General features: G+C 46.0%; 1 protein-coding gene across 3 annotated transcripts in view; it reads left to right on the top strand.

Annotated features, from left to right (window-relative positions):
• Window positions 1-17,358, top strand: part of MBOAT2 (membrane bound O-acyltransferase domain containing 2) — a 130,067-nt gene that overhangs the window by 100,313 nt on the left and 12,396 nt on the right. For all 3 annotated transcript variants that reach the window (XM_047845243.1, XM_047845242.1, XM_047845244.1), the window contains 5 exons: window positions 918-973; window positions 2,530-2,584; window positions 8,162-8,345; window positions 13,295-13,487; window positions 13,859-13,962. In XM_047845243.1, the coding sequence (XP_047701199.1) occupies window positions 918-973; window positions 2,530-2,584; window positions 8,162-8,345; window positions 13,295-13,487; window positions 13,859-13,962 (592 nt within the window). The remainder of the gene's footprint in view (window positions 1-917; window positions 974-2,529; window positions 2,585-8,161; window positions 8,346-13,294; window positions 13,488-13,858; window positions 13,963-17,358) is intronic.

The raw sequence follows: 17,358 nt of genomic DNA, 5'->3' as shown, positions 1-17,358 counted from the left end.
CCAGGGCCCAGCCTGATGCCTGCGTTCGCCTCCCTCTGGCCCCACGTCTTAGTGCTCTTAGTGCGTGAGGGAAGAGGCGGGCGGCGATGCTCACGCAGGGCCTCGTGGGGGATGAGCATGCGTTTCTCTTTCCCTCCCTTGCTTCCTCCTCTCCTCCCTTCCTCCCTTCTTTCTTCCCTTCTTCCTTTCTTTTCTCTTTTTCTCTCTCTGCCTGCCTCTTTCCCTTTTCATTTCTTCACTCTCTCTCTTCCTTCCCTCCCTGCCCTGTTTCCTTTCTTCCTTCCTTCCTGCCTGCCTGCCTGGCTTTTAAAGCAAGGGAGAAGCCCTAACTCCCTTAGCCCCTATACCTTCCCCAAACATAGCAGCCCCTGAATTCTCTCTTTGAAATCCCTTGGAGGTCTTTTTTTTTTTTTTAATGTTAAAAAGTGTCAGGATTTTGTGATTGCATAAGTGGAATAAACTTTTTTCTTTTTAAAAAAAATATTATTGTCAACTTGGTTTCCATACAACACCTGGCGCTCATCCCAACAAGTGCCCTCCTCCCTGCCCATCACCCAGTCCCCCCCCGCCATCAACCCTTAGGTTGTTCTCTGTATTTAAGAGTCTCTTATGGTTTGCCTCCCTCCCTCTCTGTTTGTAACTTTTTACCCCCTTCCCTTCCCCCATGGTCTTCTGTTAAGTTTCTTAGGATCCACATATGAATGAAAACATATGGCATCTGTCTTTCTCTGCCTGACTTATTTCACTCGGCATAATACCCTCCAGTTCATCCACGTTGCTGCAAATGGCATGGTTTCATTCTTTCTCATTGCCAAGTAATATTCCATTGTATATATAAACCACATCTTCTCTAATACGTCATCAGTATTATTTTAAATTTCTCCTTTTAAATACTTATTTTTTTTATTCTATTACAGCCCAATGATGATAATTACCCAGAAGATCACTAGTTTGGCTTATGAAATTCATGATGGTAAGAATTTAGAAATTAACTTTTCATCACCGAAAGAAATCCTATTCCAATATACTTTCACTTGAGATAAGACCCTAACTTTCTGCATTAGAGGAGGTAAGAGACAGGAATATTCAACTCTGCTTAGGTTCATTAAAGTGTGTCTATTTACTATTTTTTTTTTTTTTGCAGTTTTTCATCTTAATTTCACACCTGATTTAGTGACAAAAACTTTTAGTAAGAGTGGGGTCTGTCATATGACCAACATTAGTGGCAGTATAAGATATAAAAGAAATAGACATTTGGTCTCAATCAAGTTTTATTGGTCCCTGCTTCGTCTTTGTTACATTTTTATTAATTAGTATTTGAATGCTTTTCCCCCATCCCTCATCCCTTGTATATACAATACACGCATGCACAATTACATGTATTTTTAGCATAAATATTTATATATTCATATTTTCAATCTTCAGTGAATGGACACCTTGCCATAGGAAATGCTAACACTCTGGGCTGTGAGTCATGAGTTAGACTCTGGTTTCTTCCCATACTGGAGGGACATCCCCGTCAGACTGGTCATCCGTAGTGGCCCACAGAGCTTTTTACGTGGGGTTTTTAGCCCCACTGCATAGAGCACCCATCCTGTGCCATCTGCTAAGGAACACCTACAGATATGTTTTAAGTATATTGTTTGGTTCTTAATTTAGTTCTCCTTTGGTCTTTAAATTGGGCTTAGAATCTAGTAATGTATAATCGTAAGTCCTAGCCAGCCTCCTCTTTGGGGAGAGAAGGTAAAGATGATGTATGTATACAGTTTTCATTCATTAGAGTCAGAGAGAGGTAGGGAAATCATTTCTTGCTTTATGTTGAGCTTCTCGTTCGTAATACTGATGTTAGTCAATCATCTAACAATAGAAACATTTTGATGCCCCCTCCGGTTTTTTTTAATGTTTACTTATTTATTTTGAGAGAGGGGCAGAGAGCGTCAGCCGAGGAGGGACAGAGACAGAAACATAGAATCCAAAGCAGGCTCCAGGCTCTGAGCTGTCAGCACAGAGCCCAACATGGGGCTTGAACCCACAAACCATGAGACCATGACCTGAGCCGAAGTCAGATGCTCAACTGACTGAGCCACTCAAGTGCCCCTTAAGTGCCGCCTTTTGAAAGTCATAGTGTTTATTATAAAATATGCTAGCATTTTAGAATTTTTTTTTATTATTCTCAAATTAGTTAATATACAGTGTAGTCTTGGCTTCAGGAGTAGAATCCAGTGACTCAGCACTTACATATAACACCCATGGAATTTTTAAGTTAATAATAATTCCTCTAGAGAAGTCTCAGATTTGTGCCTTGATGTGTGTTATTTATCTTATACAGACCTAGACATGTTGGGTTCCATGGTGGTCCTTTGACGTGATTGAACCGATGTGACAATGAAAAAGAAAGGAACCAGTTACACCAAAAGTTGGGATTATAGCATGAATTTCCACTGAGAAAATGGTAGAAGTGTGAATGGGGGAAAATGCCATTCTTGGGGGAAATCACAGTTGACCAAAGTACCTATTTTTATTTCCCAGGGATGTTTCGAAAGGATGAAGAACTGACTGCATCACAGAGAGGTCTGGCTGTAAGGTACGTGCCCTTCCGTGGTGTCCCGCCATGGTTCACGCTGTCTCTACCTGGGATATACTCGACTCTCATGGCTAAGGCTGCCTTGTCCTCCTAGAGGTACCGACGTCGTGAAAACCAAAGCTTCCTCCCTCCGCACACCTCCCTCCACCAAATCTGGCTGGGTGAGGCTACATATCCCTTCTAAGGCTCACATAGCACCTTGGATATATCATCACATAGTATGTGCCTCCTGTGTACCATGAGGGTATCACCAAATTTTCTGTCTCTCCTGTGACTTTCTGAGTTCCTGAAGACAGCAAGATCATATAGTCTTCGTGTCTGCCATGTAGTAATGAGTGATAATCTCCACTTCCATTTACAGACCAATAACTCAATAGCAGGTACTGAGTTAAGATATGTTAATATAGCACATAGATGCCATGTTTTGAAACAACAAAGAACCAGTAAAATATTCTCAATATTCTTTGAGGAATTTATTCTGGGTTGGTTTCTACTTCCTTCATTATAGTACTCTGTTGTCTTATCTAAGGAATAGCTTAATTTCTTGGATAGGGTCTATCTTAATACAATTAGACATCAAAAACTCATTTTATCTAAAGGAAAAATTCCTTGGAAGCCCCTTGCTTTCTGTAAATCAAAAACTAACAGGTGCCTGGCTGTCAGAAGAATGAGGTTAAGTTTGTGATAGTGGATAGACCCTACCCTGAGGCTTCCCTCTTGGCAGCATATCTTGGGAATCTTCTTAAGTTTTCCCCACCTTTAAAATTACTCCATTTTGATATTCTCCGTAGTCCGTATTTACATATCAGTAAACACACACTTGAACAGACAATTGATGAGCGGGCACTTTGATCTGGATTCTGGGGTCTTTAGGAGTCCTCGGCCCATCCCTGCCACCTCTTGTTAATGGACACTCAGCTCCCAGTTCCGCCTTGCCCTCCCCCCACACACCTGCCTAGCAAAACCCCAAACGCCATTAAATTCAACTCTCCGCCTACCCAGACCGCGGAAGGGAGCAGACTGGAAGAACGTTCGTCCCCGTTGACTGCACTTGTTTTGACGGGGTGGCCCCACATTTAACATTAGGGCCTTAGCGTGGCCAGTGGCCGCGGTCGTCTTCCGGTCCGCTCCCGCGAGCGCGCTCTCCTTCCTCAGACGCCCCGTACACCCTCCCCCAACTCAGGGTGGCAGCAAAGTTACTTCATTCTGCAACCACTAAAGCTGCCAAGCTGCCTGTGTCTGTAACGCCATGCTCCACTTCCTGTCCCGTCCCAAGCGCTGCCCATAGTCCAGCCCAAGGCCAACTTCTCACTCCTCCCTGAGTCCAGCTGCTTTTAACTCCAGGATCTTGCTTCTCGCCCCGGCCCGGGCACTGTCACCCGTCATTTCTCCCTGTCTTTTCGCACTGAAAGGAAAAACACCTTTGCCTCACTTTCCCTGCGAGCTGCCTCCCCAGTACTCCGCAGCCTTGTAGAGCAAGCCTCTGTGAGAGATTTGTGTCGCCGTCTCCCCTTCCCCACCCCCCTGCTCTCCTCAGCCCACGGCACTCGGGTGTGTCCCCACTACTGCTCTGATAGCGTTTTTGCAGGTGGCCTTACCCTCGGCAGACGTAATTGTCAGCCTCCCAGCACCATCTGACCCAGCCGATCCGTCAGTCCTTGAACCACATTCCTCACGTGCCTTCCAGGAGGCCACCCTCCTGTGTTCTTCCCACCTCTCTGGCTGTTTCCGTCTGTCTTCTTTGCTGAATCCTCCCCCTCTGAGGCTCCCACTAAAGACTCGTGGGCTCCGAGGCCATCCTTGGACTCCTCCGTGTTCTCTGGGGATCACGTGCCGTCCACTGGCCTTCAATATGGTCCACCTATTGGAAGTCTTGTAACTGTCTTCCCACGGCACCTCTCTTCTGAGTTCCAGCCTCACCCTCATCTGCCATTTCAACATCCTGGCGTGGATCTGAGCAGGTGTCTCAAATAGGACAAGTTCCAAAAAGAGTTCCTGATTTCCGTCTCCTTCTTCCCTCTCCCCGGCCCACTACCGGCTTAGTCAACAGCAGTGCCATTTGAAACTAGCCCCTTAGGGCAAAAACCGAGGCAGACTCGTGCTTTCTTACTGCAAATCCACTTCTCTGGCAAGTTAACCTCTTCCTTGGAGACCCGTTTCTCATCTGACCATGACATCTGACCGTCCCTGATCAGACTGGCTTCTCACCATTCCCACTGAGATTGCCCCAGCCGGACCTCGCCCTCTACCTGGCCTACTGGAAAAGCCTCCCCAGCAGGGCTCAGTTTTCTCCCTTTTTTCCCTCCACAGTCTGCATTTCACTCAGCAGCCACAGGTCTTTCCGACATGCGTTGGATCATCCTATTCCTCTCTTCTGAGGAAAAGCCCACAGCGGCTCCTCATGGAATTAACTGGGGGTGGACTAACACACTCAGGACCGCCAGGTACGGGGCCCGACAAGGGCCACTAGTTGTACGCAGACCCCCTTGTCAGAAACCCCCCCCTTCCCTGCCGTCACTCTCTGTCCCTTGGCCCTCCTTTGTTTTTCTTCACAGTATATGTTATTGTCTGATAGTATAGATTTATTTTCGATTGTCCCTCTCTCTGCCCCCTTAATGAAACAGCTGTGTGCAGAGAGAAGTTGAGCTCGTTTACGATTATGTCCTCATCGCCGAGATAGCAGCTCACCACTGGGGGTGCTTGCGCGCCCTCCCTGAGGACATCAGACAATGTCTGGAGACAGTTTTCGTTGTCACAGTGGAGAGGGGTGACGCTACTGACACCTAGCGGGTGGAGGCCAGGATGCCGCTAAACACCCTCCAGTGCGCAGGACAGCCCCCTGCAACAAAGAGTTATTGTCCAAGAAAGCCCGTAATGCTGAGATTGAGAAGCTCGAACCGAGGACCCAGTGGAGTTGACCCCAAATAAACGCCTGTGGAACGAAAAATGGTTCTGTCATTTCATGTCATAAAGGACATGCCTCTCATTTTAAGCAGCAAATACTTCTCATTTTAAGTAGCAAATATTATAATTAGCTACTCAGGACGTAAAATGACTTGTCATTTGTTATGACAGTTGAGCCAGGACAACTTCAGCAAATGTCATGGTTCAGAGTTATCTCCTGTCCTTGCAAATTGTGACACACTGTTTGACTTGGGAGGACTGAGCTGCACGCCTTGATAACCTGGCATTGTTTCGGGGCTTGAAATACTCAGTGTTGAACTGGAGCTGTTTTGGGGGAGCGCAGGAAGTTCGTCACTTCGTGATTGCAGGGCACGCACCCTTGTTTGAGGCAGTGAGAAAGCATTCTCTTTCAGCATCACGGGAAGAAAGACAAGAGAAAATCTGCCAGCAGCATGTTTCTCGCCTCAATTTTGAGCCTTCGATAGAAAAGACGTAAAGCTCAAAACAATTTTAAATGTGGAAAAATAATTCTGGAAGAATCTAAAAAGGAGTTTGGCTCCGTGGTGATCCAGCTAGTATCAGATGGACAGGAAGCACAGTTTTATTTTTTATGGTTTTTTTTTTAATAAAGACACATATGAGGGGGGTTCTGTCAACTTCTCTTGGCCACAAAGAGTGTGCTTTTTTAAGGAAAGCACTTCTCACATTTAGAGAGGAAGGAAGGATGGTAACATCTTCCAGAAGCCTGCTTCCTGTCCCCAGGTGTAGCTGTTCTTTTAAACATCTCTTTTTTAAGTTTATTTATTTTGAGAGAGAGAGACTGAGCACAAGTGGGGGAAGGGGAGAGAGAGAGAGAGAGAGTCCTAAGCAGGCTCAGCACTGCTAGAGCAGAGCCCAAGGTGGGGCTCGAACTCATGAACCATGAGATCGTGACCTGAGCTGAAATCAAGAGTTGGACGCTTAACTGACTGAGCCACCCGGGTGCCCCAGCTGTTCTTTTATTTATGGTAGTTTATGATTGTCAGGGGACAGCAGACTTGATAAATGGAGCTGCTTTTAGGAAATCAATAAGGGGAGGCTGGGTGGCTCAGTAAGTTGAGTCTCCGACTCTTGGTTTCGGCTCAGGTCACGATCTCATGGTTCGTGAGTTCGAGCCCCGTGTCGGGCTCCACGCTGACAGCTCAGAGCCTGCTAGGAGCTCCCTCTCTTTGTGCCACGTGTGTGCATGTGCTGGCTTTCTCTCTCAAAATAAAGAAATAAACTTAAAAAAAAAAAAAGAAAATCAATAAAATGCAGACTGCTAAGTCACCTGTATGATAACGTATGTATTTTTTACCCGGTTACCTGCAGTAAGAACTAGAATGCTCTGTAAACTTTAGATACCATGTGCCATTTGCACAGACCTCAGAGCATTTGAATGGAAAATGTTGCAAGGCATCCCTCATTGCTTTCTCACACCCACATGCAGTGTATCAGCAAACCCTTAGGGTGTCCTGCCAGAATATACGCCAATGCTGCCTCCCAGCCACTGTCCTCTCCTGCCTAGAGATCCCAGTGGCCTCCTGGCTGGTCTTCTGGCTTCCACTCGTGTCCTGCCCACCCTCAGGGGCTACAGGGCTTCTTTTGCAGCATAGGTCTTTGAAAAACCCTCCTGTAGTGTTTCATCGCATTCAGAATAAAGTCCGAAAGTTCCTCCCATGGCTTAGAAGGCAAGCCCCATATGATCTCCCCTCGGTTCTCTCGGACTTTCTCCACGTCTCAGCCCCTTCTAGCACCAGCAGCCTCCCTGCTGCGGGGCACGCTCCATCTCAGTGATTTTGCACACACTGATCCTTGTCGCAGATACTCACAGGACTCCCCGTCTCACTCCTTCCGGGCTCTGCCCAGATGTTGTCTTGTGAGAGAGGCCTTCTTTGACTTGTTCATGTAATGGTAATAGCAATAGTAAAAGTAATAATAGAAACCTTTCTCTTTGTAGTACTTAGCATCTCTGAAAATACTTCATACATGTTTTTAAAGTATCTGTTTTTTGCATCTTCTACGTGAATGCAGAATATGTCTCTATTTTGTTCACTGCAGTATCTCTAGACCCTAGAGCAGGTGGGCATATACTCGGTGCACACATAAGATTTGTCGAGTGCTTGAATGGTTAGCCAGTCAGGGATGATTCTTTATGCCACGTCTTGTCTGTCTTAGGTTTGTTTTATAATGAAGAAATTAAGTAGAAACCTGTTGTAGTTGGTCACGAAGGCCTGTATGGAGGCTCCCTTTCCCAGAAACACCATTGAGCGTCACTACATCCTGGTCTTTTATATTCTTACTGTTTGGGGACACCCGGGTAGCTCAGTCAGTTGAATGTCCGACTTCGGCTCAAGTGCTATGATCTCACGGTTCGTGAGTTTGAGCCCCGCCTTGGGCTGTCTGCCGTCAGCACGGGACCGCTTGGGATCCTCTGTTCCCCTCTCTCTGCCCCTCCCCCTGCTTGCCCTCTCTCTCGCCCTCTCAAAAATAAATCAACATTTTAAAAAATTCTTATTGTATGAATGCAACTGAAAATTGAAGCTTGTTTTATTTTGGAAATGGTAAGGGCAGTGAGGAAGAAGATGATTATTCCTATCAGATTTTCTGAACGCTTACGTCACATCTCACAAGCTGCGCGTTTTCCATTTACAGACGCATGCCAAGCCTCCTGGAGTACTTAAGTTACAACTGTAACTTCATGGGCATCCTGGCAGGCCCACTCTGCTCCTACAAAGACTACATTACTTTCATCGAAGGCAGATCGTACCACATGACACGGTCAGGCGAAAACGGAAAAGAAGAAACACAGAACGAGAGAGCAGAGCCATCTCCAAATGTAAGGTCATGAGGTTTATCTGGAGCCTTGATAGCTTGTATTGACTAATGTTGTTTGTTTAAAGATTCTACTGTTTTCAAGTTTTGAACTTACCCATCTATTTCTTTGAAAATATTTTTCTAAGATAAATGACCCTTCACACTGTGCCTAGTAATGATGCCCAGTAGAAGTACAGTCATGATCAAAGAACAAAATGAAGGTTACTTTACAAGCTATGCTGAGATCCTTGGTGAGAGTGATGCTTTATAGTTACGGGATATTTTCCAGGAGAGCCGTTTGCCTGGCACTGACGCAACCTAATTTTCTAGGCTCTTTCCTTACCTGTATGCCATGTTCCCCTAATTCCCCTGTTCTCCTCCCCTGCCTTCCCTGTCCTCTTCCTGATCAGCGCTAGTTGAAATCTTACTCCTCTTTAAAAGGCTACATCAAATACCACCTTTTCCGTAAAACTTTTCCTGATTCCCACAATAAAAAAGTTAATAGTGGAGCATCTGGGTGGTTCATTCAGCTAAGCCTCTGACTCTTGATTTCAGCTCAGATCACGACCTCACGCTTTGTGAGTTTGAGCCCCGAGTCAGGCTCTGTGCTGACAGTGTGGAGCCTGCTTGGGATCCTCTCTCTCCCCCTCTCTCTGTCACTCTCTCTCTCTCAAAATAGGTAAATAAACTTTTTTTTATTTGATCTGGTAGAATCTTTTGTGGTTTTTAAAAAAATTTTTTTAATGTTTACTTTTTTTTTTTTTTTTTTTGAGAGATAGAGACAGCATGAGCTGGGGAGAGGCGGAGAGAGGGGGAGGAGACACAGAATCCGAAAAGAGTTAATGGTAGCTGACACTTTGATAGCATTTCCCATGTGCCAGGTCCTGCCGTGGACACTTCACGGTTTGCTCTCTCAGCCCCCACAGCACAAGGCAGGTGCTGTTACTCTCACCACTGAATGGACGAGGAAACCAGGCCCACGTCATTTGACCAGGATTGCCCAGGTTGGCTGTGGGAGAACTCAGGTTCAAACCCAGGCAGTCTGACTATGAAGTCCGTGCTAAATTGCCTCACAGCGGAGCATAAACTTTATTTCCTCTGAACTGCTGGGAATGATGCTCCTTTATCAAGAAGGGCTCTCAGGCTTTGTGCCAGCTGAGTTTCTGGATTTGATCTGGTAGAATCTTTTGTGGTTTTTAAAAAAATTTTTTTAATGTTTACTTTTTTTTTTTTTTTTTTTTTTTTTTGAGAGATAGAGACAGCATGAGCTGGGGAGAGGCGGAGAGAGGGGGAGGAGACACAGAATCCGAAGCAGGCTCCAGGCTCTGAGCTGTCAGCACAGAGCCTGATGTGGGGCTCAAACTCACAAACTGTGAGATCATGACCTGAGCCGAAGTCGGATACTTAACCGACTGAGCCACCCAGGCACCATTTTTGTCTTTATTAAAAGTGACTTCCTTTTTAATGTTGGTTTCAAAGAAAAGAATGACATTATTATAACAAGAGGTAGGCAAACTAACTATGGCCCATGGGCCAAATGCACTCAGCTGCCTGTTTTTGTTTTGGTCCTAGAAAAAAAATCTTTTTAATGTTTATTTGGTTTTGAGAGAGAGAGACAGAGCACAAGCTGGGGAGAGGCAGAGAGAGAGGAAGACACAGAATCCTAAGCAGGCTCCAGGCTCAGCTGTCAGCACAGAGCCCAACGTGGGCTCGAACCCATGAACCGTGAGCTCATGACCTGAACCAAAGTCGGACGCTTAACGGACTGAGCCCCCCAGGCGCCGCTGATCTGGTAGAATCTAAAAGTCCCATGAGAAATAGTCCAGTCAAAAAGTCTGAGACAAAAAAGGGAGCCAGTATGATTTTTCTGAATGTGGGGCTTGGAGCAAAGGATCACCCTCCTTTGAGTTTCTGTAAACTGAAGCATGAATGAAGAAAAGCACACCCAGTCTCTTCTCTGCCATGTGACCCATCGTGTTTTATACCAAAAGGTGCTTTTGTCTTCCCACTTTCTATTACTGGTTACATATTAATTGATAAACGTTGTATCAAGCGGGATCGAATTTCAGGCTTGACATGGAGTACATTCAAATCTCTTCCATTGATTGGTGTCTCCAGGCTGACCACTTGACCCTTTAGCAGTCTCATTGCCATCAGAGAAAGGAAGGATAATTATAGATAGCTCTGATATTCCAGAATCTTACCCTGGAGTAGTAGAAAGAGTATTAAAAGCTAGGATTCAAGATACTGGACATAATGTTATATAATACTAGAAAAATTTCAAGCGCTTCAAACATGTGAGTAGTAGTAAATCACACCCAACAAAGAATAATACAAACGTATTCATTCCTTCTGTCACCTCACTCTGAATTTTTATGGGATGCACTCTCAGAAAATGTCACTTTCCTTTTTTGGGTTATAGACATCATAAACCAGAGGTTGTTGGCAATGGCAAACACTCTTAATGTATGATCTCACTGTCTTAATGTATTTGGAATTGAAATTCCAGAGGCATAAAATTTACACAGTCCGAGGTGGTAGTGATTTACGGATCACTCAAAGGTATTTGGAAGCTCTCTGTGCATCAGTGGTGTGGGTAGACTCTTGGGATCCAAAGTAGGGCGGTCAGGTAGCCAGTGGCCCTTTTGTTGGGGACCTCCCAACTGTCTTTATCTAGGTAAGATACGGGTTTGGGCACTAAAACAAGGGCCAAAGTAACAGCAGCTTAAAAAAGTAGGCCATCTGGTGTCAGTGGTCTGTGGATAATGTGGAGGCCCTGGGGGTGGGGGATCTAAGCTCTCCCCTGTGCTTGCCATCCTTGGGGTGTTGCCCTCGTTTACACGGTTTAAGCTGGCTCACCGCAGGAGCTGTCCACGTTACTTGTGCCGACATCACGTGGACCTCGTGGCTACACTCAGCTGCGAAGCGGACCGTGCTGTGTGGTCTTCAGCTAGAGTTCAGTGCCCCCAAGTAAACATTCCATCGTTGTGCAAGAAGGGGAGGGTGGCTTCCGGGGAGCACCTGTCTGCCTCCGCCCTGACGTCTGCAGGACTTTTCTCTGAGGCTGCTTAGTTTCTTCGTGAAGGATCCTCCGGCCTTCTGCAGTCTCACGAGGTAGAGACAAAGTTGACTGCTGGTTTCTGGAGCTGGCCTGGTCAAGGGGGCTGAGGATTTCCCCTGTCAGGATGCAGACTTCCTCCAGAGTCTCTACATTTCCATCCCGGCACTTACCCCGCCCCCCACCCTGGACCTGTGCCCCTACGCCCGATCTTCTCTGGCTCAGCTTCTCTGAGAGCTAACGTCTGGCCCCCCTGCTGGAATGGTGGAAGGTGCCACCTTATTGAGCAGGAGACTCTGACACCCAGGGCCTGTACCCGGCTTCCCAGGCCCCCGCCCCCGCCTCCCCGGGTCCCTGATCTCGCTTTGCCTCAGCCTTTTTGGGGAGTCTCGTGGGCGGGCGTGCCTGCCGCTGGTTGTGATCAGATGTGTGCTACTTGAAGTTTTGTTTTGAGACTGAGCCCTGGAAACTTGCACACGTAGTCGGAAGGCCGCAGCCTTTCTCACTGTGTCCCTGAGATGACGCACCCACTTTTTAGGTTAATGTGTCAGGCCATTTTCTCCAGCTCACCTCATTTGTAATTATAATTTCTCTCTAATTACCTGCTTTATCTCTTCTCAAATGTATAGGTTAGATATTTTGGGAGGAGGCTTTCAAAGACACGGAGGAAATAAGAATACGAGCTGCAGCGAGGGGCCCTTGACCACTCAGCACCTCCTCGCGAGGCCAGCCCCAGAACAAATAACGCTCTTCCAGCAGTTCAGTGAGCCGGGCATGTGCTTTGACTCCTGCCTCTAAGCCGTTTCTTTTGGCGGTGTTACAGAAAGTGTTCACGTATGAACGTTCATTTGCAGGTTAATTTGAATATTATTAGGTTGCTGAGCAGGACACTCAAAATGCAAGTATTTTGTTACCTCCCATGACCTGGATTCAGCCAGCCCTTCCTTTCCTCCACCTGCTTCCCTCCCTCGGCAGGGGCCGTCACCTCCCTTACACTGAGTCGGATTGAAATATTCCGGCCTATTAATAATCCAAAAACACCACGAGTTGGGTTCTCTTACGGTGATTTCGCCTTTCCAGGATACAGTAAAGAATGGCTTTTTTTCTTTCTTTTCCCCATCAGAGTCTTCTGTGCAGATCTTTTTTGTTTTCTCGGGCGTGTGGTTCTTTTAGTTTTGTGAACAAAATTGCATCCAAGAACTTTCAGATTTAAAGAGATGTATGAGTTGTTTGTTGCAAAAATAATGTTCATGAGGGGCGCCTGGGTGGCGCAGTCGGTTAAGCGTCCGACTTCAGCCAGGTCACGATCTCGCGGTCCGTGAGTTCTAGCCCCGCGTCAGGCTCTGGGCTGATGGCTCAGAGCCTGGAGTCTGTTTCCGATTCTGTGTCTCCCTCTCTCTCTGCCCTTCCCCCGTTCATGCTCTGTCTCTCTCTGTCCCAAAAATAAATAAACGTTGAAAAAAAAATTAAAAAAAAAAATGTTCACGAGATGCGTAGCGTTTGGGAAATACAGGGTAAAAGCACAATGGAGTAATCAACTGCGTATGAGTGTGTATATTAAATGTACAATCCACCACCAAAAGTTTTTATCATGACTATTTTCGTGTACTCACACCTACGCGCCTGTGTTTGCTTTCAGATTTTTTTTTTAACCGAAAGTTTTGAAAATACAAATTGATATTTCTAGTGATTTGAGCCATACTCCGGAGGCGTTAGTTGGAGAGAAGGCTGGAAACGGTCCTACTGTGAGACCATGAAGGCTTCAAATGCCGAGTACAGCGTAGCTGATGATTTTTCACCGGGAAAGTTCTAGAATTAATGCTGCATTTGGGAAGATGAATCCAGCAGTAGTGGGTAGAACGAATGAAAAGGGAAATGGATTAAGTTTATGAAGTCTTGTCTGGTTCTGTCAGGTTGCAGTTATTCAGAAGCTCTTAGTCTGTGGACTTTCCTTACTATTTCACTTGACCATCTCTAACACCTTACCTGTGGAGTATAACATCGATGAGAATTTTCAAGCTACCGCTTCATGGCCAACAAAAGTCATCTATCTTTACGTCTCTCTTCTGGCTGCCCGACCCAAATACTATTTTGCGTGGACATTAGGTAAGTGACATGTGGTAGACCTCACGGTTCATGTGCTGAAGTGTATCTCACCCAATGGCTAGCCAGCAGAGTGCCCTCTTGAGGAGATACAGTTAAAGACCAATTAGAAACATTAGTCATCTATTAGAAGACACAAACCTTGCAGCTCATATCCTAAATACAAGGATATATCCTACAAACTGTTAGGATGGCCTCAAAACTGGCTCAAGGCCCATTTTATTATAAAGTCAGATAAAAATGAGGATAAATCTACTTTTACTGTTTAAGAATAAAAGAGATCCTAGTATATGATAAACATGTACCTTCTGAGAGAACGTGGTAGATTGTTACATAGGTTTTTCATACCTTCTTTTTCACTTTGTTTATTGCAGCGGATGCTATTAATAATGCTGCGGGCTTTGGTTTCAGAGGATATGATGAAAATGGAACGGCTCGTTGGGACTTAATTTCCAACTTGAGAATTCAGCAAATAGAGGTTAGTAAATCATTAACAAGTCAGTTACCCTATGATACTTTACGTACCCCGCTTTGCTTTTACAGGTCATGACGCGATGTCCCAAGAGTGATGTTGAAGGCTTTTTAACAGTAATAGCTTATTTTTCCATTCAACCGATATTTGTGGGTTGTCAATCATGTGCCCCAGGCGCTGGGGATCTAGCGGGTAAGATTGGTGTGACCTGGGCCCTTCGATCGTGGGGCTTTAATCTAGTGGGTGCTACAGAAGGGTAGATTGGGGTCAGAGGGATATAGGGTGTGTGTGGGCTACAAGATAAGGTCCAACTCAGATGAGGTAGCTCAGGGAAGGGTCTTGAAGAAAATAGTCTTAAGCTGAGTCCTAAATGATAAGGAGGAGGTTGCCAGGCACTCCAAGTAGAGGATGATCAACCTGAGAAAGGATTTGTGGCTCATGTTGGGTCATAACAGAGGGAGTGGTGACTGGAGACTGGAGACACAGAAGCCAAGCCGAGATACTTTCAGAGGCCGTATTAAGAGTTTTGAGCTCTCCTGAGAGCGATGGAGTGTGGTGGATGGGTTTTATGCAAGTGAGGTGGTCACAGCTGTGGTTTAGAAGGGTCTGGCTATGTTAGGTAGAATGAGTTGCCCTCGTGGAACAGAGTGGTCTGTTAGGAGGGTGTTGTGTTAATCCAAGGTGATGGTGACCTAAACTAGAGTAGGGACAGTGGGGCCGGAAAGACATAAGCACCTTGGAGCACTGTTACAGAGATTCAGCAGAACCCGGTGATATGCTGGCATCAGCAAGAGAGAATGAGTTATAAATTGGGATCAGATATCTGGCTTAAACCAGTTTTATGGCGATGCCTTTTCCTGGGAGAAGGAACAAAGAACAGGTACAGGTTTGAAGGGGAAGAGACTGTGTGTTCAGATTTCAGACTTAACTAAGTTGTCCGGCAGACAAACCAATGATCAGACACTAGCTGCAACATCTGAGCTGGAGATCCTAATTGGGGAACTAGAAGCGTATAGCATTTCAGGTTTTGGGGGGAAACCACAAGAGTAGCCATGAGAGAGCAACGAGAGACCGAGAAGGGATGTGAACCCCCAAGGAGCACCTGTGCCCTTGGCTGGGCAGAGGAAGGCAGGTCAGGAGAAGGAGCCAGAGAAAGGAGAGGAAAAGCAAAAGTAGACATTGCTTTGCAAGCCTGAGAGAATTATTCCAGCAGTAGCAATTACCAAAACCTAAGGTGAAAAGTTGACCGACAACTTGATAATGAATGGGTCAGGCTGGACCCGCCGCTGAGCCTTACCGTCACTGAACGTTCATCACGAAAAGTGGGACAGTCAGTCATTAAGCGCCTGTGGAGGTGATGCCATAGGAAACACAGCACCGTCTTTCAAGTACTTTGCCAATACAGTTCAACGTGGTTAGGTCTCTAGATCTTTCTAAATGTAGAGGGAGTGTGCAGTATAGAGAAGTAAGTTAAATGCTGGATCCAGAAGCGGGAAATCTACAGGACAAAGGACCCAATTTTTCCCACAAGTAAATGCCACAGAAGAGTGGGGGGCATGGAGGGGCCGCTGCAGATTCAGAGAGCAGAGCCAAACACATCATTGCACACTTGTTTGCACCCTCTGTTGCACACTTGTTTGCACCCTCTGAAAAGACCAACTGGAAAACCATGTTTTTAAACAGTCGGGATATTTGGCCACAAAATGAGCGTTAAGTGATATTAAGGAGTTAATACTTAGTTTTGTTAGGTCCGATCTTGGTTTTTTGAAAGTCCAGTAAATTCTGAACTATGTACAGGTGAAATAAGATGTCTGATACTTGCCTTGAAATTTTCCTACGATGTCACTAATGAAAGTGGGGAAGGGGAAGGAAAAGCGTAAAGTGTGGAAATTGAGTGATGAATGTATGTATGGCAGTGTTTCTAACTTTCTGTTCATTACCGCCACCCTGAGGAGGTTTTGAGACATGTGTCACCTCATCAACCACCACCGCCCCCCCCCCCCCCGTGAACTTTAATACTGCATACACGTATGTCCGTGTATATATCATGTATATACACATATGCTTTTATACATAAAACGAGTAAGCCTTTTTTGCCAAGAACCAGTTTTCATCCTCTTGGGGGCAATATCGCCCTTGGTGAGAATGCATGGCCTAAGAAAAAGTAAAGAAGGGGCCGCCTGGATGGCTCAGTCGGTTAAGCATCCGACTTAGGCTCAGGTCGTGATCTTGCGGTTCTTGAGTTCGAGCCCCACGTCGGGCTCTCTGCTGTCAGCGCAAAGTCCACCTCAGATCCTTTCTCTCCCTCTCTCTCTGCCCCTCCCTTGTGTGTGCTCTCTCTCTCTCTCTCTCTCTCTCTCTCTCTCTCTCTCTCTCTCTTTCTCTCAGAAGTAAATAAACATTAAAAAAAAATTTTAGAGAAAAAATAAAGAAGAAGGAGCTAGTTTCCTGAAGGAGGGGAGGGTGATCAGGGTTGGATGCGACTGAGATACGGGCAGTAAGAGCAGGACTCACATGCCAGCAGCTGTAACACCTAGGGGTTGAGTGATGATTTTGGTAACGGTTTCATGGGAGGGATAAGCTATAGAAGCCAGATGATACAACTCTTAGGCATTTATTACCTGTACAAGGAAGGAGGGTAGAGATAAGGCCATAGCTGAGGGGAACAGGTGAAGGCGAGAGTTTTGTTTAATTTTGTTTTACAACGGAGAGATTGAGGGGTGCCTGGGTGGCTCAGTCAGTTGAGTGTCTTGACTCTTGGTTTTGGCTCAGGTCCTGATCCTATGGTTCATGGGATCAAGCCCTGCGTTGGGCTCCATGCTGAGTGTGGAGCCTGCTTGGGATTTTCTCTGTCTCTTTCTGCCCCTCCCGTGCTCGCATGTGGGCTTGTGTGCACGTGCATGTGCACTCTCTCAAATAAAAAAAAAAGTTTGGATTTAAGACAAGTCTCAAGTGTTATATGATATTCTGCACTTGGATTCAGAGGTTATAAGTAGAGAAGACGGAAAGTACGGTTGATCTGGGACTCGGAGTTTGATAAGCAGATGAATTAAAAGGAAGAAGAAACAAACGCATCAAGAATTTTGATAAGCATAATAAATACTGCACCAGTCTAAATGGTGAGAAGGAAGTGAAGACATAGGAGGAGACACTTGGTTAGGGAAGAAGTAGAGATGGGAGACCAGACCTCCTTCTGAGGTCAAGGGGGAAGCTTTTATTGGGAGAGGCTCGAGTGGAGAGGCTGGGAACGTGGATAGATGGCAGTAGTTCGGGTGAGGCCAAGGTTCCGAGCAGCCACAAATGGTGGCTGAAGAGGCGTGGGGGTGACGGAATGGAGAGGCTGTGGCTCGATGGGACATCCAGTCCCCAGTGAAAGCGTCATGGAAGGGTCATGGAAAGGTC

Source organism: Prionailurus viverrinus, unplaced genomic scaffold, assembly GCF_022837055.1.
Source record: "Prionailurus viverrinus isolate Anna unplaced genomic scaffold, UM_Priviv_1.0 scaffold_33, whole genome shotgun sequence".
Classification (NCBI taxonomy): domain Eukaryota; kingdom Metazoa; phylum Chordata; class Mammalia; order Carnivora; family Felidae; genus Prionailurus; species Prionailurus viverrinus.
This window is presented reverse-complemented; position numbering and strand designations above follow the sequence as displayed.